The 27,237-nt window shown below is 41.0% G+C and overlaps 3 protein-coding genes across 8 annotated transcripts in view; 2 read left to right on the forward strand and 1 right to left on the reverse strand.

Moving 5' to 3' along the window:
* The window catches only part of ankrd52a (ankyrin repeat domain 52a), an 82,736-nt gene that overhangs the window by 53,073 nt on the left and 2,426 nt on the right, over positions 1 to 27,237 (reverse strand). The window contains exons 2-4 of one of the 3 annotated variants that reach the window (XM_049462910.1): positions 27,051 to 27,134; positions 26,849 to 26,927; positions 26,635 to 26,705 (exon numbers count right to left, since the gene is read on the reverse strand). The exons of 1 other annotated variant lie outside the window; for it this stretch is intronic. In XM_049462910.1, coding sequence (XP_049318867.1) covers positions 26,635 to 26,705; positions 26,849 to 26,927; positions 27,051 to 27,134 — 234 coding nt within the window. The remainder of the gene's footprint in view (positions 1 to 26,634; positions 26,706 to 26,848; positions 26,928 to 27,050; positions 27,135 to 27,237) is intronic. One more of the 3 variants, XM_049462912.1, reaches the window with a different exon arrangement.
* tmem18 (transmembrane protein 18) overlaps positions 1 to 27,237 on the forward strand; it is a 58,207-nt gene that overhangs the window by 22,154 nt on the left and 8,816 nt on the right. The window lies entirely within an intron of this gene.
* Positions 6,565 to 21,362, forward strand: LOC111190400 (zinc transporter ZIP10). Of its 3 annotated transcripts, XM_049462918.1 has the most exons (9): positions 6,565 to 7,277; positions 7,548 to 7,782; positions 9,606 to 9,775; positions 10,612 to 10,731; positions 12,401 to 12,458; positions 12,577 to 12,717; positions 14,296 to 14,376; positions 15,635 to 15,825; positions 20,853 to 21,362. In XM_049462918.1, the coding sequence occupies exons 3-9, from the start codon at positions 9,629 to 9,631 to the stop codon at positions 20,895 to 20,897; spliced, it is 783 nt and encodes a 260-aa protein (XP_049318875.1). In that variant the 5' UTR covers positions 6,565 to 7,277; positions 7,548 to 7,782; positions 9,606 to 9,628; the 3' UTR covers positions 20,898 to 21,362. The 3 variants fall into 3 exon arrangements, with proteins under 3 accessions (XP_049318875.1, XP_022519881.2, XP_022519884.2); XM_022664160.2 differs by lacking the exon at positions 6,565 to 7,277 and having other exon boundaries at positions 7,286 to 7,782; XM_022664163.2 differs by lacking the exons at positions 6,565 to 7,277; positions 10,612 to 10,731 and having other exon boundaries at positions 7,288 to 7,782; positions 20,853 to 21,361.

Consider the following 27,237-nt stretch of genomic DNA (forward strand, 5'->3'; position numbering starts at 1 on the left):
ATGGCTGAACAATCTGAATCTAATGCAAGTACTGACATGTCAAACTTAAACTACCCAGTTGTACATAAAGGAAGGGGTGGATGGTTTAACGATCATTATGAGGGTGATGTCACCAGTGAGGGTGTTAAAGGGAGAGTTGGACACTCTTGGTCATTTACTGACAGCGGTAGGGGTACAGGGAGAGGTCTTATCCCAGGTAGTACTCCAGTTGGGAAGTTTATGAGAGAGGGTCCTTATACTTCTACACCTAGTAGTGATTCTGATGCACTCCACCACCTTACTGACATGGTAGGACAGTTAGGTTCACAGATTGGTGAGTCAATAGTTGCTAAACTAATGTCAGCTGGTGTAGTTAACACAAGTAACCAGCCTCAAAACTGCACACACAGTCACCCACATACAGAACAGCCTAGACAGAACATGCCACAAGTGACGGTACACCTCAAGTCAGAATGTGATACATTCCGAGGTGATACTTCGGACAAGTGCTCCATCCAGGAATGGATTGACAAAACCAGAGCTTACATGAAAAAGCAAAAATGCCCCATTTCTGAACAGGCTGATGAAATAATTAGCAGGTTAGCAGGGAAGGCTAAGGACGTTGTCAAGATTAGTCTACGTAGCGATCACACACTTGATGTCAAGCAGCACCCAGAGCTGATTTACACAGTCCTGCTCCAATATTTTAGTGAAACGTCATCCTGCCTCCCACTTGCTGATTTTTATGCCACTCTTCCAAAGCAAAGAGAGAGTCCAGTTGACTACTGGATTAGATTAAACAAGGCAGCCGACCTTGCAGATGAGGGCCTCAAAAGACAGGGCAGACGGATGGAGAACATAAGTGAGGAAGTGGCTTGGATGTATGTGAAACATTGCTCCGATCCTGAACTGGCCAGTATTTTTAAATGTAAACCCATTCACGAATGGAGTGCTAAAGATATACAGGCTAGGATCGATGATTATCAGAGAGAGCATAGGATCTGTGGAAGAGCCGATCAGCATCTAAACAGTCATGCCACCACTGTTCTTGGTACAGAGCTCAACACAAGTTTTCAGTCTAAGCCAGACCTGCCTATGATGCCAATTTCATCCTCATGCTCTCCAGCAAACAGTCAAGTGCCCAGCCAGTCAGAGCCTAAGTTCACCTCTTTCTCTGGTCAGAGTCAACAATGCTGCAATCCCTGTGCTTCCCCTTGTCCAGCTACCAGCCAAGTGTTATGTCAGTCTGAGCTTCATTCGTCTCTTACTCCTGGTCAGCCATGTCACACTCCTCATTTCTCACCTTTGTCAACTGTAGTGCAGAATACACAGCAGTCTGATGGTCAAGTCTTATCACGTATGATGGAGATGCTTGAAAAGCTGATGGAAAAAGTCCAACGTGATGCTCCTGCTCCCAAGCACAACTCAAGGCCTCAGCGAAGTTTCAGTGGAAGTGTCTGTCGGGTCTGCAGTGACAACAAACATACCACTGTCACACACTGTATGTCCGACCGGCTGTGTTTTGTCTGTTTCTCTCCTGGACACACAAAGCAAAATTGTCCAAATCGTTCCCCAGCACAGCCAAAACCTGAGGGAAACTAACAGACCTGTATTTGGAGGGAGGCAGTACAGGTCTCTTCTGCAACTCCCAAGTTACTGTGAGTCAGTCAGATTCTGAGACAATCTACAACTCAGTCAAAACTCATTATGATGATTCTACAGTTGTTATCTATCAGAACACACATATTGTTGGAGGAAGTGATAGCCTATTTTACACAACAGTGAAAGTCGCTAATACAGTGGTGTTGAATGCCATGTTGGACAGTGGATCCATGGCGTGTACCATCAGTGAAGCTGCTGAGCTGAAACTAAAGGCTGCTGGTGTGGTTGATGACCACTGCAAGTTTACCACAGATGTCGTACTTGTGGGTTGTGGAGGACGGCAAGTTAAGCCAACATCAGCTTTCAACTTAATCATGGAAGTGTATGGATTTGAAATGTCTGTGCCTACTCTGGTGGTTCCGGGGCAGCATGACGAGTTAATACTTGGCACCAACGTCATTAAGCACATCCTTCATCAGTCTAAACAATGTGAGACATTTTGGAAAGCCGTCTCAACCCCCACTGCAGGCAGCTCAGAATCTGAAGAGTTCTTATCCATGCTAGCGGGTCTAACCAGATGGAGAGGAGATACAGTACCTGACAAAATTGGGACAGTTAGATGCAATTCAGCTGTGTGTTTGGAACCAGGTCGTGAGTACCTAGTGTGGGGCAAACTTCCTAAGTCTGCTAAAGTTTCCCCTGGCAGTGCCGTCATAGCTGAGCCAACCTCATCCCATTCTGCGCCTAGAGGTGTCATGGTAGCTAGGCTCGTTATTTCCTTATGGGGAGACAGGTGGGTGCCACTGAAGCTAATAAACACCACTGGCAGTCCTGTAACACTGAGACGCAATGCCAAATTAGCTGACTTGTTTCCATGCATTGCAGTTGAAGAGTTGAAAGATGCCAACACAAGTTCACCTGCATTGGTCAGCTGTCCCCAAACTGTGTCTGATAATGCAAAGGCTGTATCTTCGGTTCAAGAGAAACTGAAATCAGTGGGTATTAATGAGCTAGACATCGCTTCATGTGATGTTTCAGAGGAATGCAAACAAGAGTTGGCTGACTTGATTGTACAGTACGAAGATGTTTTCTCACGTAACCATCTTGATTGCGGCGAAGCTAAGGGATTCGTCCATCGAATTCATCTTTCTGATCCCAGACCATTCAGGCTTCCATTCAGGAGAGTGCCCCCAAGTCAATATCAGCAGCTGCGCAAAGTGTTGTCTGAGATGGAAGAGAGAGAAATTATTAGGAAATCCACAAGTGAGTATGCTTCTCCATTGGTGCTTGTGTGGAAGAAAAATGGAGATTTACGCATATGCACTGATTTTCGTTGGCTAAACAGAAGAACATTGAAAGACGCTCATCCTCTTCCACACCAGGCCGATTGTCTAGCAGCTCTTGGAGGTAACTCACTTTTTAGCACCATGGACCTCACGTCTGGATTCTATAATATGCCCTTGCATGAGGACGACCGAAAGTACACGGCATTTACCACTCCGATGGGCCTATTCGAGTACTCGCGCCTTCCGCAAGGCTTTTGTAATAGTCCGGGTAGTTTTATGCGTATGATGTCCAGCATATTTGGTGATCAAAACTTCTTGAGCTTGCTGTGCTATTTAGATGATCTCATTGTGTTTGGGCCTGATGAAAAGACTGCTTTGACACGCCTAAGTATGATCTTCAGCCGGCTACGAGTTCACAACCTTAAACTCGCACAGAAAAAGTGCCACTTCTTGCGCCGCTCTGTGAAGTTTCTCGGCCACATTGTTGATGAGACAGGGGTATCCACCGACCCATGTAAAGTGGAAAGCATCTCTAAGATGTGTGCTGCTGATCTGATGGAATCAGATGGACTAACACCTTCGCAGAAGCGGATCAGATCCTTTCTGGGGATGGTCAATTATTACCAGCACTTTATCCCTAGCTATTCAGCTACTGCTAAGCCACTCTTCGACCTACTGAAGGGTCACAAAAGAAAAGGAAAAACTGGTAGAAGGTCTTCACAGATCCCCCAGAACAGGAAGCTGACACCCAGTGACTGGTCCTCTGCACAACAACAAGCTTTTGAAAGACTCAAAAGTGAACTTGTTAACTCTGTTGTTCTAGCTCATCCCAACTTCACTCGTCCTTTCATTCTATCCACGGATGCTTCTCTTGATGGTATCGGAGCTGTATTGTCACAAGTCCAAGAGGGAGAAACAAGAGCCAGGCCTATTGCCTTTGCAAGTCGGTCCCTTTCACAATCCCAGTGTAATTATCCTGCACATCGACTGGAATTTTTGGCATTGAAGTGGTCAATCTGTGAAAAATTCAGTCACTGGCTTAAAGGCCATGTTTTTTCAGTTTGGACTGATAACAACCCTCTTGCTCACATAATGACCAAACCCAAGCTTGACTGCTGTGAGCAACGTTGGGTAGCTAAACTAGCAAGTTACAACTTTGATATCAAGTATGTCCCAGGACCACAGAATGTGGTTGCTGATGCCTTAAGTCGTGTGCCTTTTGTTGGGGCTGGAGTTGGTCAAAGATTGCTCAAGGAACCATATGATTCTCTTCTCCCGGAGGTTAGGGTAGTGTCCGGTGCTTCCATCCAAGATGCCTTTCGACAGGCAAGTGATGCTGACAGGACTTCTAGTTGTGTCTTCTTTGCTCAACAGAAATTTTCTGTGTCACACAAGAACAGAACATCTTTGGCAAGTGATGATGTTCAAGCTCTGCTAGATTCACACATGGAGTGGGAAACTGGTGCTAGAACTCGAAGCATGATGTTTATGCACCATCTGCCTCAGTTGGTACCTCCAGGCCAAGATTCCTTACCAGCATACTCGGAGCGTGAGCTGTATGAGAGACAGTGTGCTGATGGAGTGTTGTCTAGAGTTTTATACTATGTGCAGAGACATCGGAGACCATCTAGGAGAGAGAGAGTGAAAGAACCACCTGCTGTTATTCGTTATCTGAAGCACTGGGAAAAGCTCACAGTGAGAAATGGGATTCTCTACAGAGTATCTCGAGATCCAGCAACCAGATTCAAAAGATTCCAGTTCCTAGTCCCCCAATCCCTTATCTCTGAGGTGTTGAAAGGAGTCCACGATCATGCTGGTCATCAGGGCCAGTTTAGAAGTCTTGGTCTTGCCCGACAACGCTTCTTTTGGCTGAACCAAGATAAGGATGTGAGAGAATATGTACGTACCTGCCAGAGATGTGTAGTGAGCAAAACTGCTGATCCGGAGGGCAGAGCACCCTTGGAAAACATTGTGTCAAGCAGACCACTGGAACTAGTCTGCATAGACTTCTGGTCAGCTGAGGATGCACAGAACAGATCTGTTGATGTCTTAGTGGTGACTGATCACTTTACCAGGCTGTCGCAGGCATTTGTTTGTCGAGACCAATCTGCCAAGCAAGTCGCAAGAGTTCTTTGGGATAAATATTTTTGTATATATGGCTTCCCCGAAAGAATCCACAGCGACCAAGGTGCCAGTTTTGAGAGCCAGTTAATCAGTGAGCTTCTTAGAGTCTCTGGTGTGAGAAAGTCTCACACTACCCCCTACCACCCAATGGGAAATGGGAGTGTTGAAAGATTCAATAGGACTCTTGGCAGTATGATTCGTGCTTTGGCACCAGCTGCCAAAAGAGACTGGCCTAGGCACCTACAGACTTTGACCTTTCTATATAACAGCACTGTACACGAGACGACAGGGTATGCGCCCTTTTATCTCATGTTTGGGAGAGTACCGCGTCTGCCTGTGGATGTTCTCTTTCGCTCAGTTCTCTGTGACCCCAACATTTCCAGCTATGACAAGTATGTTGAGTCTTTAACCGAAGACCTGAAAGCTGCACTACATTTAGCACAAGAGCATGCCTTGAAAGAGCAGAGCAGACATAAGAGAATTTACGACCGAAAAGTGAAGGGGCTTAACATTGATATCGGTGACAGAGTGCTTCTTGCAAACAAGTCAGGGAGAGGAAAACAGAAAGTGGCTGACAAGTGGGAATCAACTGTATATGTAGTGCTTGATCGGAATGCAGACACCCACACATACAGGATCCAAAATACTGCCACTGGACAGGAAAAAGTTGTCCATCGCAATCTGCTCATGCTGGTAAACTTCCTTCCAATTGACGTGAAAAGCACTCTTTCTGATCCAGTCTCGACATTGTCAAACTGTAGCAGTGAAACTCAGTCGCCCTCCTTGATGGGACAAGATGGTCAAATATCTAATTGCATGTCTAATCTTGGTCATGGCAATATGGAAGCTGATGCTAGCGATGGTGCTATTTCGACAGTATCAAGAAGCCATTCAGAGTCACTTGAACAAGAGGCATTGGACAATGATCTTGAGAATGACAGAGCTTCACTAATTGCATCGGGAGCAGACTCTGAAGGTAGAACCATTGACTGGATTCAACAACTGCCAGACACATGTTCACAGCCCGTTTCAGAGACAAACAAAGTTAGGGAATTAAGGACTTCCTCTTCGCAAGCTTCACTTAATGACTTTTCAGTCATGTCTTCAAGCTTAGAACCTGAACTTCAGCCTGATAGCCCTATAGGTCATACAGACGCAAATGAAATGTCCACTGTTACAGTCCAACCCTGTACTGATCAGTCACAGTCTAATGATGCTCATTGTAGTGACACTGTTACTGAGCCACATAACCCTGCACCACATACACAAGCTAGGTCTCGTTTTGGTCGTGTGGTTAAACCTGTGAACAGAATAATCTTTACTATGTCAGGGCAAGGTCTTCTTCAAGATGCAAAACATAATGTTCAGGCCGTTTGTAGGTCAATGTTTCAAGCACTTAAAGACCGCTAAATTTGGTCATAGCTCTTAATGCACTCTTATTCATGTTTAGGGGGAAATTGTAAAACTCTAGTTTGTTAATGTTTTATGAAATGTTCTTAAATGTTCAGTTTATACCTGGTAAACAGTGAGGGGCTCAATTTTTTTTGTTGTTAAAATATATTTTGGTTGTAGATCTTGTGGGGTGTATATAGGCATCCTATCGCCAGTTGATGGTGTGAGAGTTTAGCGCTGCTCTTTTACCACTTCATCCTTCTGGGATACTTTTACGTTGGCAGTCCTTTTGTAGGTGATCTATTGTTGTTTCTGAAGTGTAAGTTTCTTTGTACTTTTAGCTGGTATAGCTACTGTGATACTAAAATTTCATGAAATTCAGAGGGGGTGTATGTAACAGAGTAAGAAAATCCCTGTGTTTTAAATGAATTTCATAAAATTAGACTCTTTAATGTTCTAAAATGGAGTTTTGGCGGCCCCTACTGGTAAGTGGTGAACTGCAGTTACGCTGTTTGATCCTTCTGAGCCACCATCCCTCAGCAGCAGTCTCTGATTCTCTGTGCTGCGGGTAGGTGCTGAGCTCCGAGTTTTCTTAATAAATAATAATTAAAAACATATTTTAGGTTAAAAATTGTGCTCTAACTATGTTAATAAAACATATTAAAACTTATTTTCGCGAAGAATTGATTGTTTTAGGTCGTAGTTAACTGTTTATGAGTCTATTGCTCGCTCCTCTGTTAAAAGTTGGGTGAGATTTACACGAGGCTCAGTTTTTCCCTCCATTTTCTATTCTTTGTTAATGAGAGATATTTTTATTTATTTACCAGCTGGCAGTAACTGCAGTAGCCACTTCACCACGACAGAAGTAAAAAATATTTACGTGTTGTTTTCCAGGTATGTATTTTATTAATATTTGAATCTTTATCTGTTAATGTTCTGTTATTGTATTATTATTTTATTTTTATTTTTTTTATTTTTTATAAAACTTGTGAAATGCTGATTTCCATCCATTTTAATATGTATGTTTTATTGTAAGTTTTTACTGATAACGCAGAGACAGTCCATAATACTTTTCAAAGCTGTGTTTTATATTCTCTAAAAGAATATTGTAAAGCCATATATTAGGCACTTAAATATGTTCTTGCAATATATGTGCTGTTTTAGCAGCAGTCTCTGATTCTCTGTGCTGCGGCTGGCAGTAACTGCAGTAGCCACTTCACCACGACAGAAGTAAAAAATATTTACGTGTTGTTTTCCAGAATAAAAGTGGATGAAAGCATGAACGAGGGTGTGCGTGTGCTGCTGTGCTATTGGTGAGGGGTGTCGTGAAACAAGCTGGTTCTGCTGACGGGTCCGTCACACTGGTGCCGTGAATCCGTCACACTAGCTCGTCGGTAAGGTCAGTATGTTAGCTAGCTCTCCCTTCACCCTATTTCTCTTCCCGGTAGCTTAGCTAACTCACTGCTAACGTAAGTGTGCTAGCTAGCTTGCCGCTAACGTTAGCTAGCTCAGCTAGCTTGCTGGCTTTTAAACCAATAATTTTTTTGTATGACATTTCCAAGCCTTCACAGCCAATTTTTTTAATTCTGACAGTGCTCATTTAAAGCGGTGGAACTTTTCTTGTCTTTAGGGTAAAGGTGCTTTGCAGTGCAGTAAACTCACAGACCAATCACGTGTGTTGTAAGATCACCAAATCCTCTCTGCCAATCAGATCTGTGCAGATGCGCTGAGCACACACAGGCGAAAGTCACTTAGAGAAGCAGCAGTCGGAGAATAAAGCGAGAAAGGCTCATTCAGATGGTGCGCACCAGAAAAAGAAATTAAAATACTAACATACTAACGGTAATAAAATTAAATAAAATAAAACTGCTGTTTTTGAACAAAGCTGATATTCTGGCCAAGTTCAGCAAATATTTCACCATATATTGTACGGTTTGTCATTCATGTAATTATCATGTCAGGCAGGCCTAAATCTAATATAAATAAAATCAATTAGAATAAATATAGAATTTTGATTCACATTAATAATAATTATTAAGGGTGTTTCCATTTATTGTATAAGTCAATAATGTAATTATTGGGACAGGCCTATTTAAAACAATACATATTGTTGAAATATACTGAATAGTATTTGCAATTTGTTATGTCTTTCAGTTGTTGCTAAAACACTGATACAACTATAGGCTCCTTCAGTATACAGGATAAAGCACTGAATCATCATCTCTCAGCACAGGTCAGAGAGCTAAAGCAGAGCTGGTGGAGCAGTGAGTCTTTGCTCCATGAGAAAACGCAGATTTTTTTTTTTTTTTACCCTGCTGGTGTGTTTCTCCCTCCCCCGCCCCGCTCCTCATCTCCACCCCACAACCCCACCCCTGCCCAATTTGAGCCTAATTCCCTGTTAAGAAAATAAAAAGTTTGAGTTTGTCTAGCGGTCTCTGTCTGGTTCTGGTCCTTATCTGGCTGGCTGGTGATAAAACTTTAATGTTTTATTTGTGGTTATTGATTGAACACTGATTGAATTCTGTGTATCTGTGTATTGTACTGCTTAAGGGGAGAAATTAAATTAAATATAAATTTCCCAGTAGCAAATCAGTGTTGACGCAGGCAGACGCTGAAGATTTGAGGGCTAATTAAAAAAAACTTTCTCAGCTGCGTGATCAGGACTAGTGAACGTGAAACGGAAAAGGAGAAATTTGAAGTGGCGCTGTCAGTTTATAAATCCTCTTTTTGGGTCCAGTTTGGCTTCAGCGTTGAGTTTGATAAACAAGGTAAAAACACAGTTAGCAGATAAGGCACACTGTGCCTAAAATATATTTTGTGATTTTATTTAATCTGTGCCTTTTTCTATTACATATTGGCTCTGCAAGTGTGAGCACCTTGTTGATTTGAAATAGAAAGGGCTAAAAACGTACTTCATGTTGGAGCTAGATAATATTAATATATCGTAACCGAATGGAAATGGTGGCCCAAGAACCGCAATACGAACCGAACCGTGTCCACACTGTACCATTGCATCCCTAATATCTATAGTATAATAAACACATTAAAACCCACACTATAACTCACATATAATGCCATATAATGCACATATAAACACCCCAACTAGAGTTCTGACACGTTAAAACAGAAATATACTATGTTGTGTTTTCTTCAGATTGTAATTTAGTTTAAGACTAGGTCTAATCCTAGGTGTGTGTGTGTGTGTGTTGTGTTTAATCTCAGCTCTGGGTTGGGCCTCCTTGGCCATGTTCCTAATCAGTGTGCCATCTCTGCTTGCTCTGGGCCTGGCACCCCTCATTTCACCGGCCAGACTCCGCACCTTCCTCTGCCCACTGGCTGCCATGGCTGTGGGCACCCTCTGTGGAGATGCCCTGATGCACCTTCTGCCTCATGTAAGTGACTGGAATAACCTGAATATTCTAATGACATGAGTGATTACAATGTAGAAACAATTCAGCAAACAATTTAGTATTTTTACTATTCTTAATTTCTTACAAATAACTGTCCAAGGCAATTTACTTTAGACAGGCTCCTTCAGAGTCTTCTCTAACCATGCTGCAATCATCTACATCTGCTGTACTGCTCATTCTCATTTTACACACTTTAAATAGTGAAATAGTGAGTCTGCCCTAACATTTGTTGTCACTAGAAAGAAACATTTATATAGTACTAGGTAAGTTTGAACACAGCTTAAATTAAGTGTTTTTAAATTATTCTTTAAACATTTTCTGCATTGTAGATTAATACTAAAGTCATCCACACTATTAAGAAAAACATTTTTCTTCATTTTGTAGTAAACAAAAAGTGTTAAACCAAAATTTGTTTTATATTTGTATGTAGCAGCTCCTTGCTTATATTTTATAACCGTAAAGAAAAAAAAAACTTTAATAAATGAAGGTCAGTCAATCAACTTTGAAAGTATCCTTAATTGCAGTCGCAAAGACCATCAAAAACACTGAATGATAAAACTGGCTCTCATCAGGACCGCCCCAGGAATTGATAAGTTCATCAGCCTCAGAGTTACCAGCCTAAGAATCTGCAAGTCAACAGCTACATGATTTCTTATGTGTTCCTTCATAGTCTGATAAATCACTTCAGTATTAATTTACAATGTAGGAAAAAAAACTCTGAATGAGAAGCGTACTGTATTCTAGCTATGAACTGTAAAGAAGCATAAATAATTGTAGTTTGAATATGTTTTACTGAGTGTGTACCTGTGGTCTCTCAGGGCATCTCTGGTCCACACAACGACCACCGTGACGTGGTGCTGAAGGGTCTGAGCGTCCTGTTAGGGATTTTCCTGCTCTTTGTATTGGAGAGTATAATAGTAATTAGACAACAATACAAGGTGAGATTCACTCCACCACTCCCAGTGTGGTGCACCAGAGGGAAGAAAGAATAAAAAATAGTTGTGGGATTAAACTAAAATAGCAAATTTCTTCATAAATAATTTAATCACGTCGGCCGACTTTGATAGTGCCTTAGTTTTAGTTGAGGAGTGATCTATTATAGGGTCGAGCCAGCAATTGAGGTCTCCACCAAACACTAAAGAGTGTGAAAAAAAACTGGCATACTGGTAAAAGGGTGTCTAAAGAAATCAGCATTATCCCAGTTTGGGTCGTAAACATTTACTACATGAACAGGAATATTTTACAATTTACCTGTAAGGATAAGATATCTGCCTTTTGGCTCAGAGATCACATTGAAAAAAATAAAGGGAACCTAACTGTAACAAAATTTCCTCTCCTCTTGCTTTACAACCAAAGGAAGAATAATATGATTGACCTATCCAGCTAGCTTTACGTTTGGGTAGATTAGATTTCTTTAAGTGTGTTTCTAGGAGAAAGACTACTTGAGCACTAGGGAATTAAGGTTCCAACTAATTAACTAAATATCTCCTCCCATGTCTAGATTTAAAATTAAAAAGATCTAGATCTAAAATTAAAACTCGCACCACAGAGCCAACTTCTCCCCAACTGAGATGTAACGGCAACACTTCCCTACAGAACACAGTACCATATGCTCTATAGATACTTCCTACAACAAGAGCTCTATGTGAGAGAAGTTGAGGACAAATATTCCCAAACGTGTTTAAAAAAAAAAAAAGACAGCTTAATATTACCGGGTTAGCAAAACAAATGAAATGTTTGGGGCTACATGACAAAACTGCCTGTGAAACTGCACCTTGAATCCAGTAGTACTACTGATACGACATGCGCTACCTTAAAAAAGAGGACAGAGATTTTTTTGTCCATCTTGTTAACAAATAGGTTACGTTCTGTGGATCCTGGAAACTGACTGTCCGGTAGAGTAATTTTCAGTGTAGCAGGATATCGCAGACCAAATGTTACGTCTGTAAAGGAACATAGCTGGCGTTTTATAGCGCTGAGGGCTGCTCTTTTCTTTGCCAATGATGAGGTGTAATCAGGAGAGATAAAGACTTTCTTGCCACCGTAGGTAAGCGACAGGACCTTTACGGCCTGTTGTAGAATTTTGTTTCGAACATGGAAAGGGTGCACTCTAATAATAAAGGGCCGTGGTCCCTCTCCATTTGTAGGCTTTTCCCGCAACACCCTGTCCAGCAGCGGCTTCTCCTCTAGATTGAGCAGGTTTTGAAGGGCCACAGATATCCATCACGTTTGGTCCCTTAGAACCCTCTGGTATTCCCGTAATCTGCAGGTTATTCCTCCTGGACCGTGCCTCCAAGTCCTCACACTTCTCTTCAAGGCGTTTAGATCGAGCAGTTAACTTAGCAACTGCTTCTTGTAGCTCTGTTAGCTGCATGCTATGGTCAGTTGAGGGCCACTATGTTTTCCCATCGGCATTAAACGCACCATCTGAAAACTTAATACCTTCAGCAAATTTCCAGTTAATTAAAGACAATTTAAGACCTTAATTACCCATATTTTAATTGAAGGCATTTTAAGACTGTGGGAACCCTGCCTGAGTAGAACTATAGATTTAAACTGGTGAAGAGAAGCAGATGATAGCTTTTCGGTGTTTGTTTGTTCACTCAGAAGTCCAGGACGACAAGGCAGCAGGAAGAAGTGGTCCAGGAGCTGGGGACTCTGGCTGGTACGCTGTAAAAGATTCTCTACCAAGATACATCAACCAATAAGTATGAAAATGAATAGAGGAAAAAGTCTGTTTCTCCAACAAAGTATAACTAGCATTAGAATGCACATCTTCACAGGTTCCTCTCCTCCTGACCAAACCAGCTCTGATTCAGGTCACGGTCACGGTCCTGATAGTGGATCCTCAGGACTCGGCAGCGTGGCCTGGATGTTGGTGATGGGGGACGGGATCCACAACCTGACGGATGGGCTGGCTATTGGTGTGTATCTCTGAGAAAACTGGGATGGGCAAGTTCTAATCCTGTTACTTTTCTATGTGGATAACAACAGGGAGAATAACAATAGGAGCATTCTGATCTAAAACTAGCATCATGTTTTCTCACAACAGTATCCACCATGCATTGACAGGGTTCGAAGAGAAGAACTGTGGTACTGTATAAGGAAGTCTGGAAAAGTATGTGAGAGTGGTGCAGGACATGTATAAGGACAGTAAAATAGTGGTGAGGTGTGCAGTTGGAATGACAAATGGTTTCAAGGTAAAGATAGGTTACATCAGGGATCAGCTCTTAACCCCTTCCTGTTTGCAATGGTGATGGACAGGTTGACAGATGAGGTCAGACAGAAGGTCCCATGGACCATGATGTTTGCAGTGGGGAGAGTAGATAGAAGGTGGAAGAGAATCTGGAAGGGTGGAGGTTTGCACTGGAGAGAAGAGGAATGAAGGTCAGCAGAGATAAGACGGCCTACATGTGTGTGAATGAGAGGGAGGTAGATGGAAAGGTACAGATGCAAGGAGTAGAGGTCATGAAGGTGGATGACTTCAAATATGTGGGGTCAACCATTCAGAGCAACGGACTGTGTAAAAAAAGAGGTGAAGAAGAGGGTGCAGACAGGGTGGAGTGGTGGTGACGAGTGTCAGGGCTGATGTGTGACAGAAGGAATTATCCTGTACAACAGAGGAAACTCTTGCTCTTCCTTTCCTGTGTCGGTCCTGATTAGTGCCAGTTTCATCATGATGTTTCGGATTGACTGACCTTAATTTCTTAAAATTTTTTGTCTTTACTTAGTTGAGTAGTTATTGCCATAATATGAATTAGAATGAATTTATTTTACATTAATCCTGGATATATGGAGATATTTGGAGTGCATTATTATTAATATCATGACATTCTAGATCATTGACTTCTGATAAAAATCGGATTAAATTATTATTATTTTTTATATCTCAGTTAGGGGTGTGCCATATCATATTGTATGCAATACTGAAATTTTATTTTCATTTTGTTGCAGTAGTGTATTCTTGAAATATTTTTTTAATTCAGTTTTTTGTCATATGGCCAAGAGTATCGTTATCACAAAAAAACATTAAATATCATTATATTATTTTAGGGCCATATCGCCCACCCCTACTTAGAACATTACTCAAATATTCACTATTCACTGTATACCTGTAACTCTACCTCTTCACAACTTTACAACTGATACTCTCAAACATTAAGAGGCAAGAAATTTAAGTAATTAACTCTTGAAGAGTTCAGCACAGCTGTTAACTGAATTCCAGGAGACTCTACCTCATAAAGCTGACTGAGAAAATCCAGTGAAGATGTGCAAAACTGTCTAATCTAAGCAAGCGGTGCTACTTTAAAGTATGTAAAATATAAAGCATATTCTGGTTTATTTAACATTTTTTGTTTACTAAATAATTCCATATGTTTTTCTTCATAATTTCGAAGACTTTTATATTCATCTACAATGGAGAGAACCTAAAAAACTTTTGACCGATACCTTATATTTATTTAATACATGTACCTTTATGTGTGTTTGTGTGTGTGTTGCAGGTGTTGCGTTCTCTCAGAGCCTGACTGGAGGACTCAGCACCAGTATTGCAGTCTTCTGCCATGAGCTCCCTCACGAACTTGGTATGACCTACAGCTTCTGGGCAGCATTTGATCTACTCCAAATAGTCATAATGTATTGGTTAATTCTTCTAATGCATTGATTAGAAGGGTTGTGTACAAACATTTGTGTATACTAAACTAGTGCATCTCAAACAATTTAAATATCATTGAAAAGTTAGTTTATTTCAGTCAAAATGTGAAACTCATATAATATAGATATATTTTACAGAGTGATCTATTTTAAGCGTTTATTTATTTTATTGTTGATCATTATGGCTTACATCTACACAAAGCCTGAATACTGTGCTGACCGATTAGATAATGAAAAATCACCAAAGTGAACAACACTGAAGAACGATGTTAACACAGGGTGATATTAGCCAACAGTTAGTCCCATGTAGCTTGTTTCAACATGGTAAACACGCAGACTGCAATCCGATATACTCACCTCTGAACTGCAAAAAAACTAGCGCTTAGCGGCTAATGCTGCTTTGGCAGTGCTAACCAGGGTTAGCAGCAGGCTACAGGCTGATAATGCTCACCTATTATGTACATAAGGTGCACAGGATCATAAGATTTTTGGGAAAAGTAAAGGATTTTCAGTGCTCCTTATAATGCGAGAAATAAGGTAAGACCAATGGCAGTGTGCCAAGTCCTGCTGGAAAATGAAATCCACATCTACATAAAAGTTGTCAGCAGAGGGAAGCATGAAGTGCTGTAAGATTTTGTGGAAACCAACAGATGGCATGACTCTCCAAACCATCACTGATTGGTGGAAACTTCACACTAGACCTCCAGCAGTTTGAACTGTGTATCTCTCCACACTTACTCCAGACTCTGATTTCTCCCTTAATTTCCAAATAAAATGTAAAATTTAATGAAGGTCATTGATGGTTTGGAGAGTCATGTAATCTGCTGGTGTTGATTCACTGTGTTATATCAAGTCTAAAGTCTTGCAGCACAGCAATCTTACAGCACGTCATGTTTCCCACTGCCGACAACTTTTATGGAGATGCGGATTTCATTTTCCAACAGGACTTGGCACACTGCCCAAAAAAGTACCAATTGTTATTATATAACATTCTTATTTCTGTAAGCCATAATCATCAACAATAAAATAAATAAACAGTTAAAATAGATCACTCTTGTGTGTAATACATCTATATAATATATGAATTTTACAATTTCTGTGAGATTATGAGTGAATTGGTGTTTATAGTTAATTTATAAACTGATGTTCTCACCTGTTCATTCTCTCTCTCTCTCTCTCTCTCTGCAGGTGACCTGGCGGTGCTGTTGGCTGCAGGCTGGTCTGTGCGCAGGCTGGCTTTGTTCAGTCTGCTCTCGGCTCTGCTGGGATATGTGGGGGTGCTGGGGGGAACAGCAATGGGTCAACATTGGGCTCAGCACTCCCCCTGGATCCTCACCGTCACCGCCGGGGTCTTCCTCTATTTAGCTCTGGCAGACATGGTGAGAACTGCAGCCTGGAGGAAATGAGTTTCTCACACACTTCAGAAAATACATTAATAACAACATTCACTTTATTGTCTTATAGACAAAACTCATCAAGTAAAGATATAATTTAGATTTACAGTTACACTACGTTCCAAATTATAATGCTAATTATATTTTCCCTGATTTTCCTAAATGGTCGATGCAAATAACAGTCAATATTAGTGCTGGGCGTTTTACTGGTTCATACGGTATACCGTTGGGCAATTTTGAACCGGTATGCTTTTTTCACACACATTATATATATACACTGCTCAAAAAAATAAAGGGAACACTCAAATAACACAATATAACTCCAAGTAAATCAAACTTCTGTGAAATTAAACTGTCCACTTAGGAAGCAACACTGATTGACAATCAATTTCACCTGCTGTTGTGCAAATGGAATAGACAACAGGTGGAAATTATTGGCAATTAGCAAGACACACTCAATAAAGGAGTGGTTCTGCAGGTGGGGACCACAGACCACTTCTCAGAACCTATGCTGTCTGGCTGATGTTTTGGTCAGTTTTGAATGTTGGTGGTGCTTTCACACTCGTGGTAGCATGAGACGGACTCTACAACCCACACAAGTGGCTCAGGTAGTGCAGCTCATCCAGGATGGCACATCAATGCGAGCTGTGGCAAGAAGGTTTGCTGTGTCTGTCAGCGTAGTGTCCAGAGGCTGGAGGCGCTACCAGGAGACAGGCCAGTACACCAGGAGACTTGGAGGAGGCCGTAGGAGGGCAACAACCCAGCAGCAGGACCGCTACCTCAGCCTTTGTGCAAGAAGGAACAGGAGGAGCACTGCCAGAGCCCTGCAAAATGACCTCCAGCAGGCCACAAATGTGCATGTGTCTGCACAAACGGTTAGAAACCGACTCCATGAGGATGGTATGAGGGCCCGACGTCCACAGATGGGGGTTGTGCTCACAGCCCAACACCGTGCAGGACGCTTGGCATTTGCCAGAGAACACCAGGATTGGCAAATTCGCCACTGGCGCCTTGTGCTCTTCACAGATGAAAGCAGGTTCACACTGAGCACATGACAGACGTGACAGAGTCTGGAGACGCCGTGGAGAGCGGTCTGCTGCCTGCAACATCCTTCAGCATGACCGGTTTGGCAGTGGGTCAGTAATGGTGTGGGGTGGCATTTCTTTGGAGGGCCGCACAGCCCTCCATGTGCTCACCAGAGGTAGCCTGACTGCCATTAGGTACCGAGATGAGATCCTCAGACCCCTTGTAAGACCATATGCTGGTGCGGTTGGCCCTGGGTTCCTCCTAATGCAGGACAATGCTAGACCTCATGTGGCTGGAGTGTGTCAGCAGATCCTGCAAGATGAAGGCATTGAAGCTATGGACTGGCCCGCCCGTTCCCCAGACCTGAATCCGATTGAGCACATCTGGGACATCATGTCTCGCTCCATCCACCAACGTCACGTTGCACCACAGACTGTCCAGGAGTTGGCGGATGCTTTAGTCCAGGTCTGGGAGGAGATCCCTCAGGAGACCATCCGCCACCTCATCAGGAGCATGCCCAGGCGTTGTAGGGAGGTCATACAGGCACGTGGAGGCCACACACAATACTGAGCCTCATTTTGACTTGTTTTAAAGACATTACATTAAAGTTGGATCAGCCTGTAGTGTGTTTTTTCACTTTAATTTTGTGTGTGGCTCCAAATCCAGGCCTCCATTGGTTAATAAATTTGATTTCCATTAATGTTTTTTGTGTGATTTTGTTGTCAGCACATTCAACTTTGTACAGAACAAAGTATTCAATTAGAATATTTCATTCATTCAGATCTAGGATGTGTTATTTGAGTGTTCCCTTTATTTTTTGAGCAGTGTATATATACTGCACACTGTAGTTTTCAAATGTTACCCAGAACTACAGTGCCCTCCATAACTATTGGCACCCCTGGTTAAGATGTGTTCTTTAGCTTCTCATAAATTGAGTTTTGTTCAAAATAATATAGGACCACGATGGAAAAAAGAGTAACTCAAGTGAATTTATTCAGTAGGAAAAAAATCCCACATTAAGAAATAATTATTTAACATCAAATCATGTGTGCCACAATTATTAGCACCCCTGATGTTAATACTTTGTACAACCCCCTTTTGCCAACAAAACAGCACCTAATCTTTTCCTGTAATGTTTCACAAGATGGGAGAATACAGAAAGAGGGATCTTTGACCATTCCTCTTTGCACATTCTCTCTAAATCATCCAACGACCTGGGTCCTCTCCTCTGCACTCTCCTCTTCAGCTCACCCCACAGGTTTTCAATGGGGTTGAGGTCTGGGGACTGAGATGGCCATGGGAGGAGCTTGATTCTGTGTGCGGTGAACCATTTCTGTGTAGATTTGGCCACATGTTTAGGGTCATTATCTTGCTGAAAGACCCAGTGACGACCCATCTTCAGCTTTCGGGCAGAAGCCACCAGATTTTGTTTTAAAATGTCCTGGTATTTTAGAGCATTCATGATGCCATGCACCCTAACAAGGTTCCCAGGGCCTTTGAAAGAGAAACAGGCCCACAGCATCACTGATCCCCCCCCGTATTTCACAGTGGGCATGAGGTGCTTTTCTGCATACTCAGCTCTTGTGTTACGCCAGACCCACTTAGAGCATTTGTTGCCAAAAAGCTCTATCTTTGTTTCATCTGACCAAAGCACACGGTCCCAGTTGAAGTCCCAGTACCGCTTAGCAAACTCCAAACGTTTGCGTTTATGATTGTGAGTGAGAAATGGTTTCTTCCGTGCATGCCTCCCAAACAGCTTGTTGGCATGTAGATAGCGCCTGATGGTTGTTTTGGAGACTTTGTGACCCCAAGAAGCTACCATTTGTTGCAATTCTGTAACAGTGAGCTTTGGAGAACTTTTTATTTCTCTTATCATCCTCCTCACTGTGCGTGGTGGCAAAATAAACTTGCGTCCTCGTCCAGGCTTGTTTACCACTGTTCCAGTTGTTTTAAACTTCTTAATAATTCCTCTGACAGTAGATATGGACAGGTGTAGGCGAGTAGCGATTTTCTTGTAGCCATTGCCTGACTTGTGAAGGTCAACACACATCTGCCTCACTTGAATGGTATGTTCCTTTGTCTTTCCCATGTTGAAGATAAATGGCCTCTGTGTCACGTCATATTTATACCCCAGGGAAACAGGAAGTTGTGAATTACTAATTAAATGTTCCTACATACTCTGATCAACTTCGTAATCTACTGTAGAAGTGACAGAAATACTTTTATTAAATTTATTTCCTAAGAATTGTTAGGGGTGCCAATAATTGTGGAACAGGTGATTTTATGAAGAATAATTATTTCTTAGTCAGGGATTTTATTTCCCCCTTAAAATTTACTTGAGTTAAAGGTTGGATTTACTTTTTTTTCCCATCGTGGTCCTATATTACTTTGAACAAAACTCAATTTATGAGAAGCTAAAGAACACATCTTAACCAGGGGTGCCAATAATTATGGAGGGCACTGTATATTAATTATCACACAGAACTATTGTGGGCCCACACTCAAACCTTTTTTCAAAGGGCTAGGTTCAGAATTATTAATTTAAAAAACTAGAGGCTGACAAATAAATTTGGGGGTACCCCTTTTCTTTGCAGGGTTCTTGCACCATGTTAAAAGTTTAATTTAATGCTTTTCATGACCTTTTTAAGACCCCAAAATGTAGTCATAATTTATTTGGAGAAAATAATTTGGTTTGAATGTTGTTCCATTGTGATGCGGAACAGAGCCAACATAACATGTAATTCGCATTAGCTATTTAGTAGCTTCCTGCACATATGGAAAAAAGAGGAAATTATCAATTAAACTGTAGTGATAATGTTTAGAATACTAATACTTCCACTAACACCATTGCTACTACTACTACTACTACTAATAATAATAATAATCTGGTGATAATGGAGGTGAAAACTGTGCACTAATAGCTGGTATCCAGTCTCTTTCTGGTTCAGTTCACTGGGGAAGAGAACTTCAGCTAACTCGGGTGCTGTTAGCCGATAGGGCTGACGCTAGCGGAGTCTCGTGCAGACCTCAGCAGCAGAACTTAAATTTACGAGGGAGAGTTTCACTTCTTTCTCACTCTTTGGCTTATCATTCCACTTTCAGGTTATCTGGTTGACAACCCAGAGCTTTACTTGCCGATAAAATAACAAAATACAGCGTGTTTTCCATTATTTTTCTATATTTAGATGCTGCGTTTATCTCTCTCTCTCTCTCTCTTCCCCTGCTTCTCGCTCCGTCTCCCTCACACACCCACTCACACACCCACTCTGAAACCATCAGAATCCATGATATGCATTTTTGGTCATACCGCCCAGCACTAGTCAGTATAATAAAAGTCATCACCCGTAAGAGTATAAATTGAATTTTATTGAACAAACCTCCTGATGCCAACAGTAAATTCCTTAAAAAATAAAACAAAAAACTCAAAATGCACTCTTCCAAACTATTTTATAGGTTGTAAAGAACTGAAAATGGTCATTTGTTGAATTTGCAGCTGCATTTTAGCAGCTGCTCCCTTAATCCTATGAACTTGCCTGGCAGAAACCTACCTCATTTTGCCTTTATCTACACAAACTCGTCTGTGCTCTGAATCAGCCCCAAATCTCTTCTTCACAGTATGATAATCACGCTTGAGTTTTCACGCTTGTTTTCATACCTTGTCCAAGGCATTTCACTATTTGATGCTTTTCGGCAGCAGAGAGCTCCTTTTTTCTTTCCCATGTTGCTTGAAACCTGTGGCCTGCTTAATAATGTGGAACATCCTTCTTAAGTAGTTTTCCTTTAATTGGGCTCACCTGGCAAACTAATCTTTAATCGTTAAATCCAATTTGCATAATAATTTGGAACACGGTGTAAGTAATCAATCAATACCAATTTGTAATGAAGATGCTTTTAGGTAGTATAAGCAAAAATACTACAAGGTGGGGTATCTTTAGTTATTTATATGAATGCACTGGGTTTTTAATGACACCTTTTTAAATGCACAGATGCCGGAGATGCTGCATGAGATCGTGGTCCTCTGGGTGCAGTGAAGCGTTTCCTCCTGCAGTGTGTGGGGCTGCTGGTAGGGGGAGCCATTATGTTGTGTATCGCTCTGTCTGAGGAGGACATCGCAGCGAGCATTGGGGGCGGCTGAGGGGCTGAGGAACAGTACAGAGACTGGCATCATGCCCTCCTGACGTGAAAACAATTAACGGTTACTGGAGTGTAAATAAGTTTGATTAATTTAATGACTATTAAACAGACTGATTAAATTTTAAATCATACAAACCTTTGGTAGTTTTTAAAATAAGTTACTTTTATATGTGTTCTTTTATTCTCTCTCTTTTTTACTTTCATAAATTTATTTAATTTTTGTTCAAATGTCAAGTATCGTTTAAGTGCATTTATTTAACTGTTCCCTTTTATCATCATTTTAGTTAAAGGAGAAATCTGGTGTGAAATGTTCTTGGGTTCTACTTCTTTTGTATATTGTAATATATATATAAAACTTTTTAAAGCGATGCAAGAGGAAAGTTTTTTTTTTTGTCAAAATTTCAATCAAGTTTACATGGATTCTGATTTTACAGCACTTTGTTGTCATGTTTCTGTTTCTCAGCACACTTTTTTATTATTATTATTATTATTATTATTATTATTATTATTATTATTATTATTATTATTATTATTATTATCCTCATTTCACCCTGTTCTTCCGTGATCAGGACCCTGATGGGGGGGAACTGGCACGGTGGTGATTAGTGCACTAGTCTGTGTTGCACAGGCATGAGTGAATCGGGGGAGAGAAGGAAAAAAAAAAAAAAAAAAAAAAAGACCTCATAATGCCCCTTATACATCAATCAAGGTCATTTGATAGGTCAACATATTTAAATTTTGTCTACACTTTAAATTTATGCTAAAGGTTATTAAAAAAAAAAAAAAAAAAAAAAAAAAAAAAAACATTAAATTCAATTAAACGTTATTTCTTTAGTGCTTTTACCACAAAGGTCACATTGACTAGAAATAGGAGGAGTAAGTATTACGTAGAGGGAAGTAAAAACAGAAATCGTAACCATCCACTTCATTCATACAGTGCTGGATTAATCCAAAACAGACAGGAAAAAGCACAGTACACCGACCATTACGTAGCAATAGCACAAAAGACCTACTGGCTGCAGCATATTATGAAACTGACAAACGTAAATGTATGGGTTTCCTCTTTTTAACATATTTTAAAGTCAGAGAGACCGAGTCTGTAGAATATAATGCCAAATTCCAAACAAAGATAAATGCTCCTTCTTACTTAAATACATGTACAGATGTTCACATCTGTTAGTAACAATTAACCATTTACAAGCTCCTACTATGAATTAACAAGGCAAAGTGCTTTCAGGATTGCATTGTCACACAAAAATGAATGGCTTGAGGTTTTGAGGGGGCACAGGTAGGGGCGGGGCAAGGCTGGGCGGGGTGTGAAAGAGCGAGGCCGTCCATCAAGTTTGGGGTTTAGAAGTGCAAGAGAGAGACTATGATGAATTTCGGACCCAAAAAATACAATTAAAGAAGAAAATTCACAAAAGTTCCTCCGTCGACAATGCCAGAAACTTGTGCATATGTGCGGGAGGTAATAATGCTAATGCTGCTCAGATATTATTAATATTAATAATAATAATAATAATAATAATAATAAACAACAATTAATGGACGCAGTGTTTTGGAACGGCTTGGCGTAAGGCTTGGGGACTCTTATTATGCCCCATCAGATCGAAACATACTAAAAAAAAAAAAATTATAATTAAAAAAAAAGAACTCCAACCTATGCCCTTTCAATCCCCATCCCCCCTTTCCCCTGCCGCCAGTAGAAAATTAGGTTGTTGCTTCGGTACCAAAGTCACACGCCCACCTGCACAAACCCAGAAACTCACCAAGATTATATATAATCACACACACGCACACACTATGAAGAAGAGTTGTAAACTTGAATTCAGAGGGCTCACAGTGAACATTGAGAAAGTGGGAAAGAAGGAGGGGGGGGGGGGTCTGAAGTTGCAAATAAACAGCAAATGAAGAGGGGGAGAAAAAAAAAAAAAAGAGGAAAAAGGAAGAGATAAGGGGGGAGAAGAAGGGTATAAAAGCTGAATATATAGGCTGATAGTCTTCCCTGTTTTAGTGAATACAATTTACGAAGAAAAAAAAAAGTAAATACGAAAAAAAAAAAAAAAAAAAAAAAAAAAAGAGAACACACCACATACCACAAACACCTAGACTCTCAACCACACACACAAAGAAAAAAATTTAAGCCCATCTAACTCCTGGCCCGCACCTTCATGCTAGTTTAGAGTGACCCGTTTAACAGGATAGGCTGTAAATTCCTACGCAAGGCCACAGCTTCTCAAGACATGGGAAGCATGATATGAAAACCGCACGCTTGTCGCCACTGTGACCGAGAAGATGCACAGATGCATAATACTAACCTTAGCCAAGTAAACTGGGCTTAAATTATAAAAAAAAAAAACAAGAAAGGAAAAAGTCCTAAAACCACTTAGTTAGCACTCATGTAAATCCTACTACAATAGATGGCTTGGAATATCAGATTCTTGAAAATGGTCATCAAGAACTACCACAAATAAATAAAACCAATTCTATTAATTCCTCGTCGTCTTCGACTAAAGGCTAAAGAAAACCTGGTGATAAATGGGGCAGGAGGGTTATGTGGCTGTAGTTGCATATCGTTTTGACTAGGTGTCTAAAGGAGAGAAGACCAAACTGAGCATCCATACGAACACACACACACACACACACAGAGAGAGGTATTCTGAGTGTTGTACATTTCCAGGGAACGCCTCACTCGGTCAGGCAGCCGTCCAGGCCGATGGTGGCGCCGTGTCGATCCTTGCCGTAAGTGTGGCGAAGGCTTCCGTTGGGCAGAGGGGGGCAGGCGGCCGTGATGCCGCAGTGTTTGAGCAGGTTCAGGCTGGGAGACGAGGGGGAGGAGGAAGAAGGCTTCATGGTTGAGAGAATGAGAGCTAGGCAGTCAGCCACTGCTTTGTTGGGGGCGCATGCCAGGGCAGGGGTATGACCTGAAATACGCAGACACAGGCGGTCAGAAATGGAATTACTGTATATTTTTACACTTTTTTTTTTTTTTTTTTTTTTTTTTACACACCTTCTTATTTTTTTTTATCTTAATTTTTTTAAACTGAAGTCACCCAGACTATGAAGAAACACATAAGGAATCTTGTAGTAACTTAATAGTGTTAAACAAACCAAAATACTCTGAAGCATTTAGGTGCTCTTATCTGGGGAGCTGTTAACTTGTGGTTTTCTGTACAACAGAGAAAACTCTTGCTCTTCCTTTCCTGGGGCACTCCTGATGAGAGCCAGTTTCATCACAATGTGTTTGATTGTCTTTAAAAGTATCCTCAAGTGCAGTCGTAAAGTTGTTAAAATTGTTCAAAATGACAGACTTTCAACTTTTAAAGTATTGATTTTCTTTACTAGGGTGTGCGTGGTGCCTCAAGGGATAATTTGAAGCATAGTCCTTACCTTCCTCATCCACTGCCAGCACTGTGGCTCCACGATTCAGCAAAGCCTGAACTACTGTGGCCAGGCCATTCCGGGCTGCTATGTGAAGAGGCCTAAAAAAATTAATAAAAAAAAGCAGGAAATTTACCGTGCTTTACAGACTATAAGGCGCTTATAGGATAAGCGCCATCAATGAACGTCGATTTTCTGGTCTATTTTCATACAAAGCACACTGGATTATAAAGCGGAAGTATAGCACCAATAGTAGGGACCAATAGTATTGTTTCCCTGTTAATTCAAGCAGGTTTCGCTTGATATAAATAAGTCAAACAAGCTCTGAAAACTATTTGAGTGAGAAAAGTGCTTCTGTTTATTTATAGTAAGCATAGATTTGCAGTATTTTAGTTTAGTTAGCAGCAGCACTTAGCGCTAGCAAATGCCGCTTGATAGCACTAGACTGAGGAACCCTGAGTGTTCCAATAACCCAGGGCGCTATCAGCTAGCAATTTATCCCAGGTAGCTTGTTTTAACACAGTAAACATGCAGGCTACAGTCCGATATACTCACCTCAGAACGGATAAGGAACTAGCGATGTGGTTAGCGGCTAAAATATAGCATTAAGGAAAAATACATTGAACAGAACTTACATTTGTAGCATACTGTTGGTTGCATTGATGAGAACGGGATTGTGAATCTCTTTCAAGATCAGCATGGCACACATCTCATGAGCCTAAAGGCAGCACAGGAACGTTCGTCAGCAGGTGACAGATGTCCTTGTTTAAATACAACCAACAGATACTGACCAATAAAAGCAATGTGAAGCTGAAGGCTGGTCATACCTTGCTGCAGGCCAGATGCAGGGCGGTGTTCTTATTTTCATCCAGTATAGACCGGTCTGCTTTGGCTCTGTGCAGCAGCAGGGCTGCAAACAACAATATGAACAGATTATCTTCAGGTATGCTTACATATTGCAAGAAAATCAAAACAGGCCATTTAATCTCCTGAACTGCATATAGATTAATCACAATAAATTATTCAGTAACTAATAGAAGCTGTATATTAAAAAAAATTTAAGGCACTGAAACATCCCTGGTGCCAACTACTCTGATAGTGGATGCTGTGAATGCAGTAGATGGATGGGGGATTGTTTGGATGGATGTAAAGAATTCACCAAGGATCAAACGAGACGGAGTGGTTGTAGCAAATGGATATTGCGGGTACAATAAATGGATGGACAGAGTAGGTATAATAGACAAAAAGGGTCAATGTAATTGTAAATGGAGGATAGAAAGAGTAGATGGACTGGCTCCAGTGAATGGATGGTTGGAGTCGATATAGTGGGAGAAACTAATGCATCTCAAACAATTTGAATAGTATATCATTGAAAAGCATCATGCCATGCGGATTTCATTCCAGCAGGACACCCCGTTGCCAAAAGTACAAATTGATCTTATATAACCAAATTTATGCAGATTTTTGCCATAATCAACAATAAAATAAATAAATGATTAAAATATATCACTCTGTAATACATCTTAAGCCTTAACTGGATTAGTTTCTCAGGGGGACGTCTGTGAAAAATGTCACACATCTACTCAGTGATAAAGGTCTTGTATCCGGACTGCAATTAAAAAAAGCCTAAAACATCACTGGTCCTGGGTGGGGATTCCAGAGTCATCTGGGTTTTTTCACTGCCAGGTTTGTTTGCTTAGGTTACTAGGTACCACTCTGTACTGCTCCACACTGGAACAGAGAGGACTTGTTACTCTGTTAAAGTTTATTTTCCCACTTTCATCAGGAGCAGGAAGCATCTATAATAACTATAGTGTCCAATCTTATGGTCCTGTCCCTACAGCAGCACAAACACACTGGCTACCAGCTACTACAAAGCCTGGCCCACAACTGAATGGACTGGGCACGCTTTCAATGGATAGGGAACTAGTCAAAGGGGGATTAAGATAGCCAGCAGATTAATGTGCACAATGCAATTTCACTGTTGTCTAGTAAGATAGATGTTAACATAGCTATTGAACAGGTGACCATAATATCATAACTAGAGCAGTCACTGTAACATAGCACTTTTTAAAAGGTCCACAACAGACAGAGACTTGACATACTCCCGGCAATCCTGTGTTTGCATGTCTAAAATATCTCCAACCACAAATGTAAATAAGCCCATTTTAAGTCCTGACTCAACTGTAGGCAAACAAGAACATGTGGTCACTCATTGAGACAGAACACACACTGTTCATTCAGCCGACTCACCTCATTTCTGGAGGCAGCTGCCCTGTGTAACGGTGTTAGCCACACATGGTCCTTTGCATTGACATTCGCACCTAAACAACAAGAGAACAAGTTACAGAAGATAACATAGAAAAGTATAGCCCTTTTAAGCCAGTTATTAAGCATTTATAAATAAATAAAGAAATATTAAAATAACCCAATGTATTGAAACATCAATGCTGTGCATCAACAATACCTGCAGAAATGAGGAGGTCCATTATATGGACGTCCCCCAACCAAGCAGCAGCATGCAGAGGTGTGCGTCGCTCTTGGTCCTTAAAATATAAATATCATTATCACAATTTATTCTGGGACAATACTGTATATTGTGCCAACACAAACATATTGTGACAGGCCTAAATCCTACTACACATAACATTCAGTAGAGAACCACGTACCAGTGCATTGACTTCATCCTTCTTGTGCAAAAATAACTGAACTTCATCTGCATTCCGATTAAATATTGCCTGGACCAGAGGTGGCTGAGGAGGGCAAACGAGGAGAAGGTTATAAAACATGAAGGAAAAACAGCCCAAAAATTCAACCTTTTACTGTGTACTATCCAAAGCTATAGTTGAGTATTCC

This window comes from Astyanax mexicanus, chromosome 13 (assembly GCF_023375975.1).
Source record: "Astyanax mexicanus isolate ESR-SI-001 chromosome 13, AstMex3_surface, whole genome shotgun sequence".
NCBI lineage: Eukaryota > Metazoa > Chordata > Actinopteri > Characiformes > Acestrorhamphidae > Astyanax > Astyanax mexicanus.

Excerpts from the sequence above, each read along its gene's own strand:
- LOC111190400 (XM_049462918.1), top strand. The coding sequence starts at position 9,629 with ATGTTCCTAATCAGTGTGCCATCTCTGCTTGCTCTGGGCCTGGCACCC. Across the intron at positions 9,776-10,611 it reads TGATGCACCTTCTGCCTCAT|GGCATCTCTGGTCCACACAA; the intron begins GTAAGTGACTGG and ends GTGGTCTCTCAG. Across the intron at positions 15,826-20,852 it reads ATTTAGCTCTGGCAGACATG|ATGCCGGAGATGCTGCATGA; the intron begins GTGAGAACTGCA and ends TTAAATGCACAG.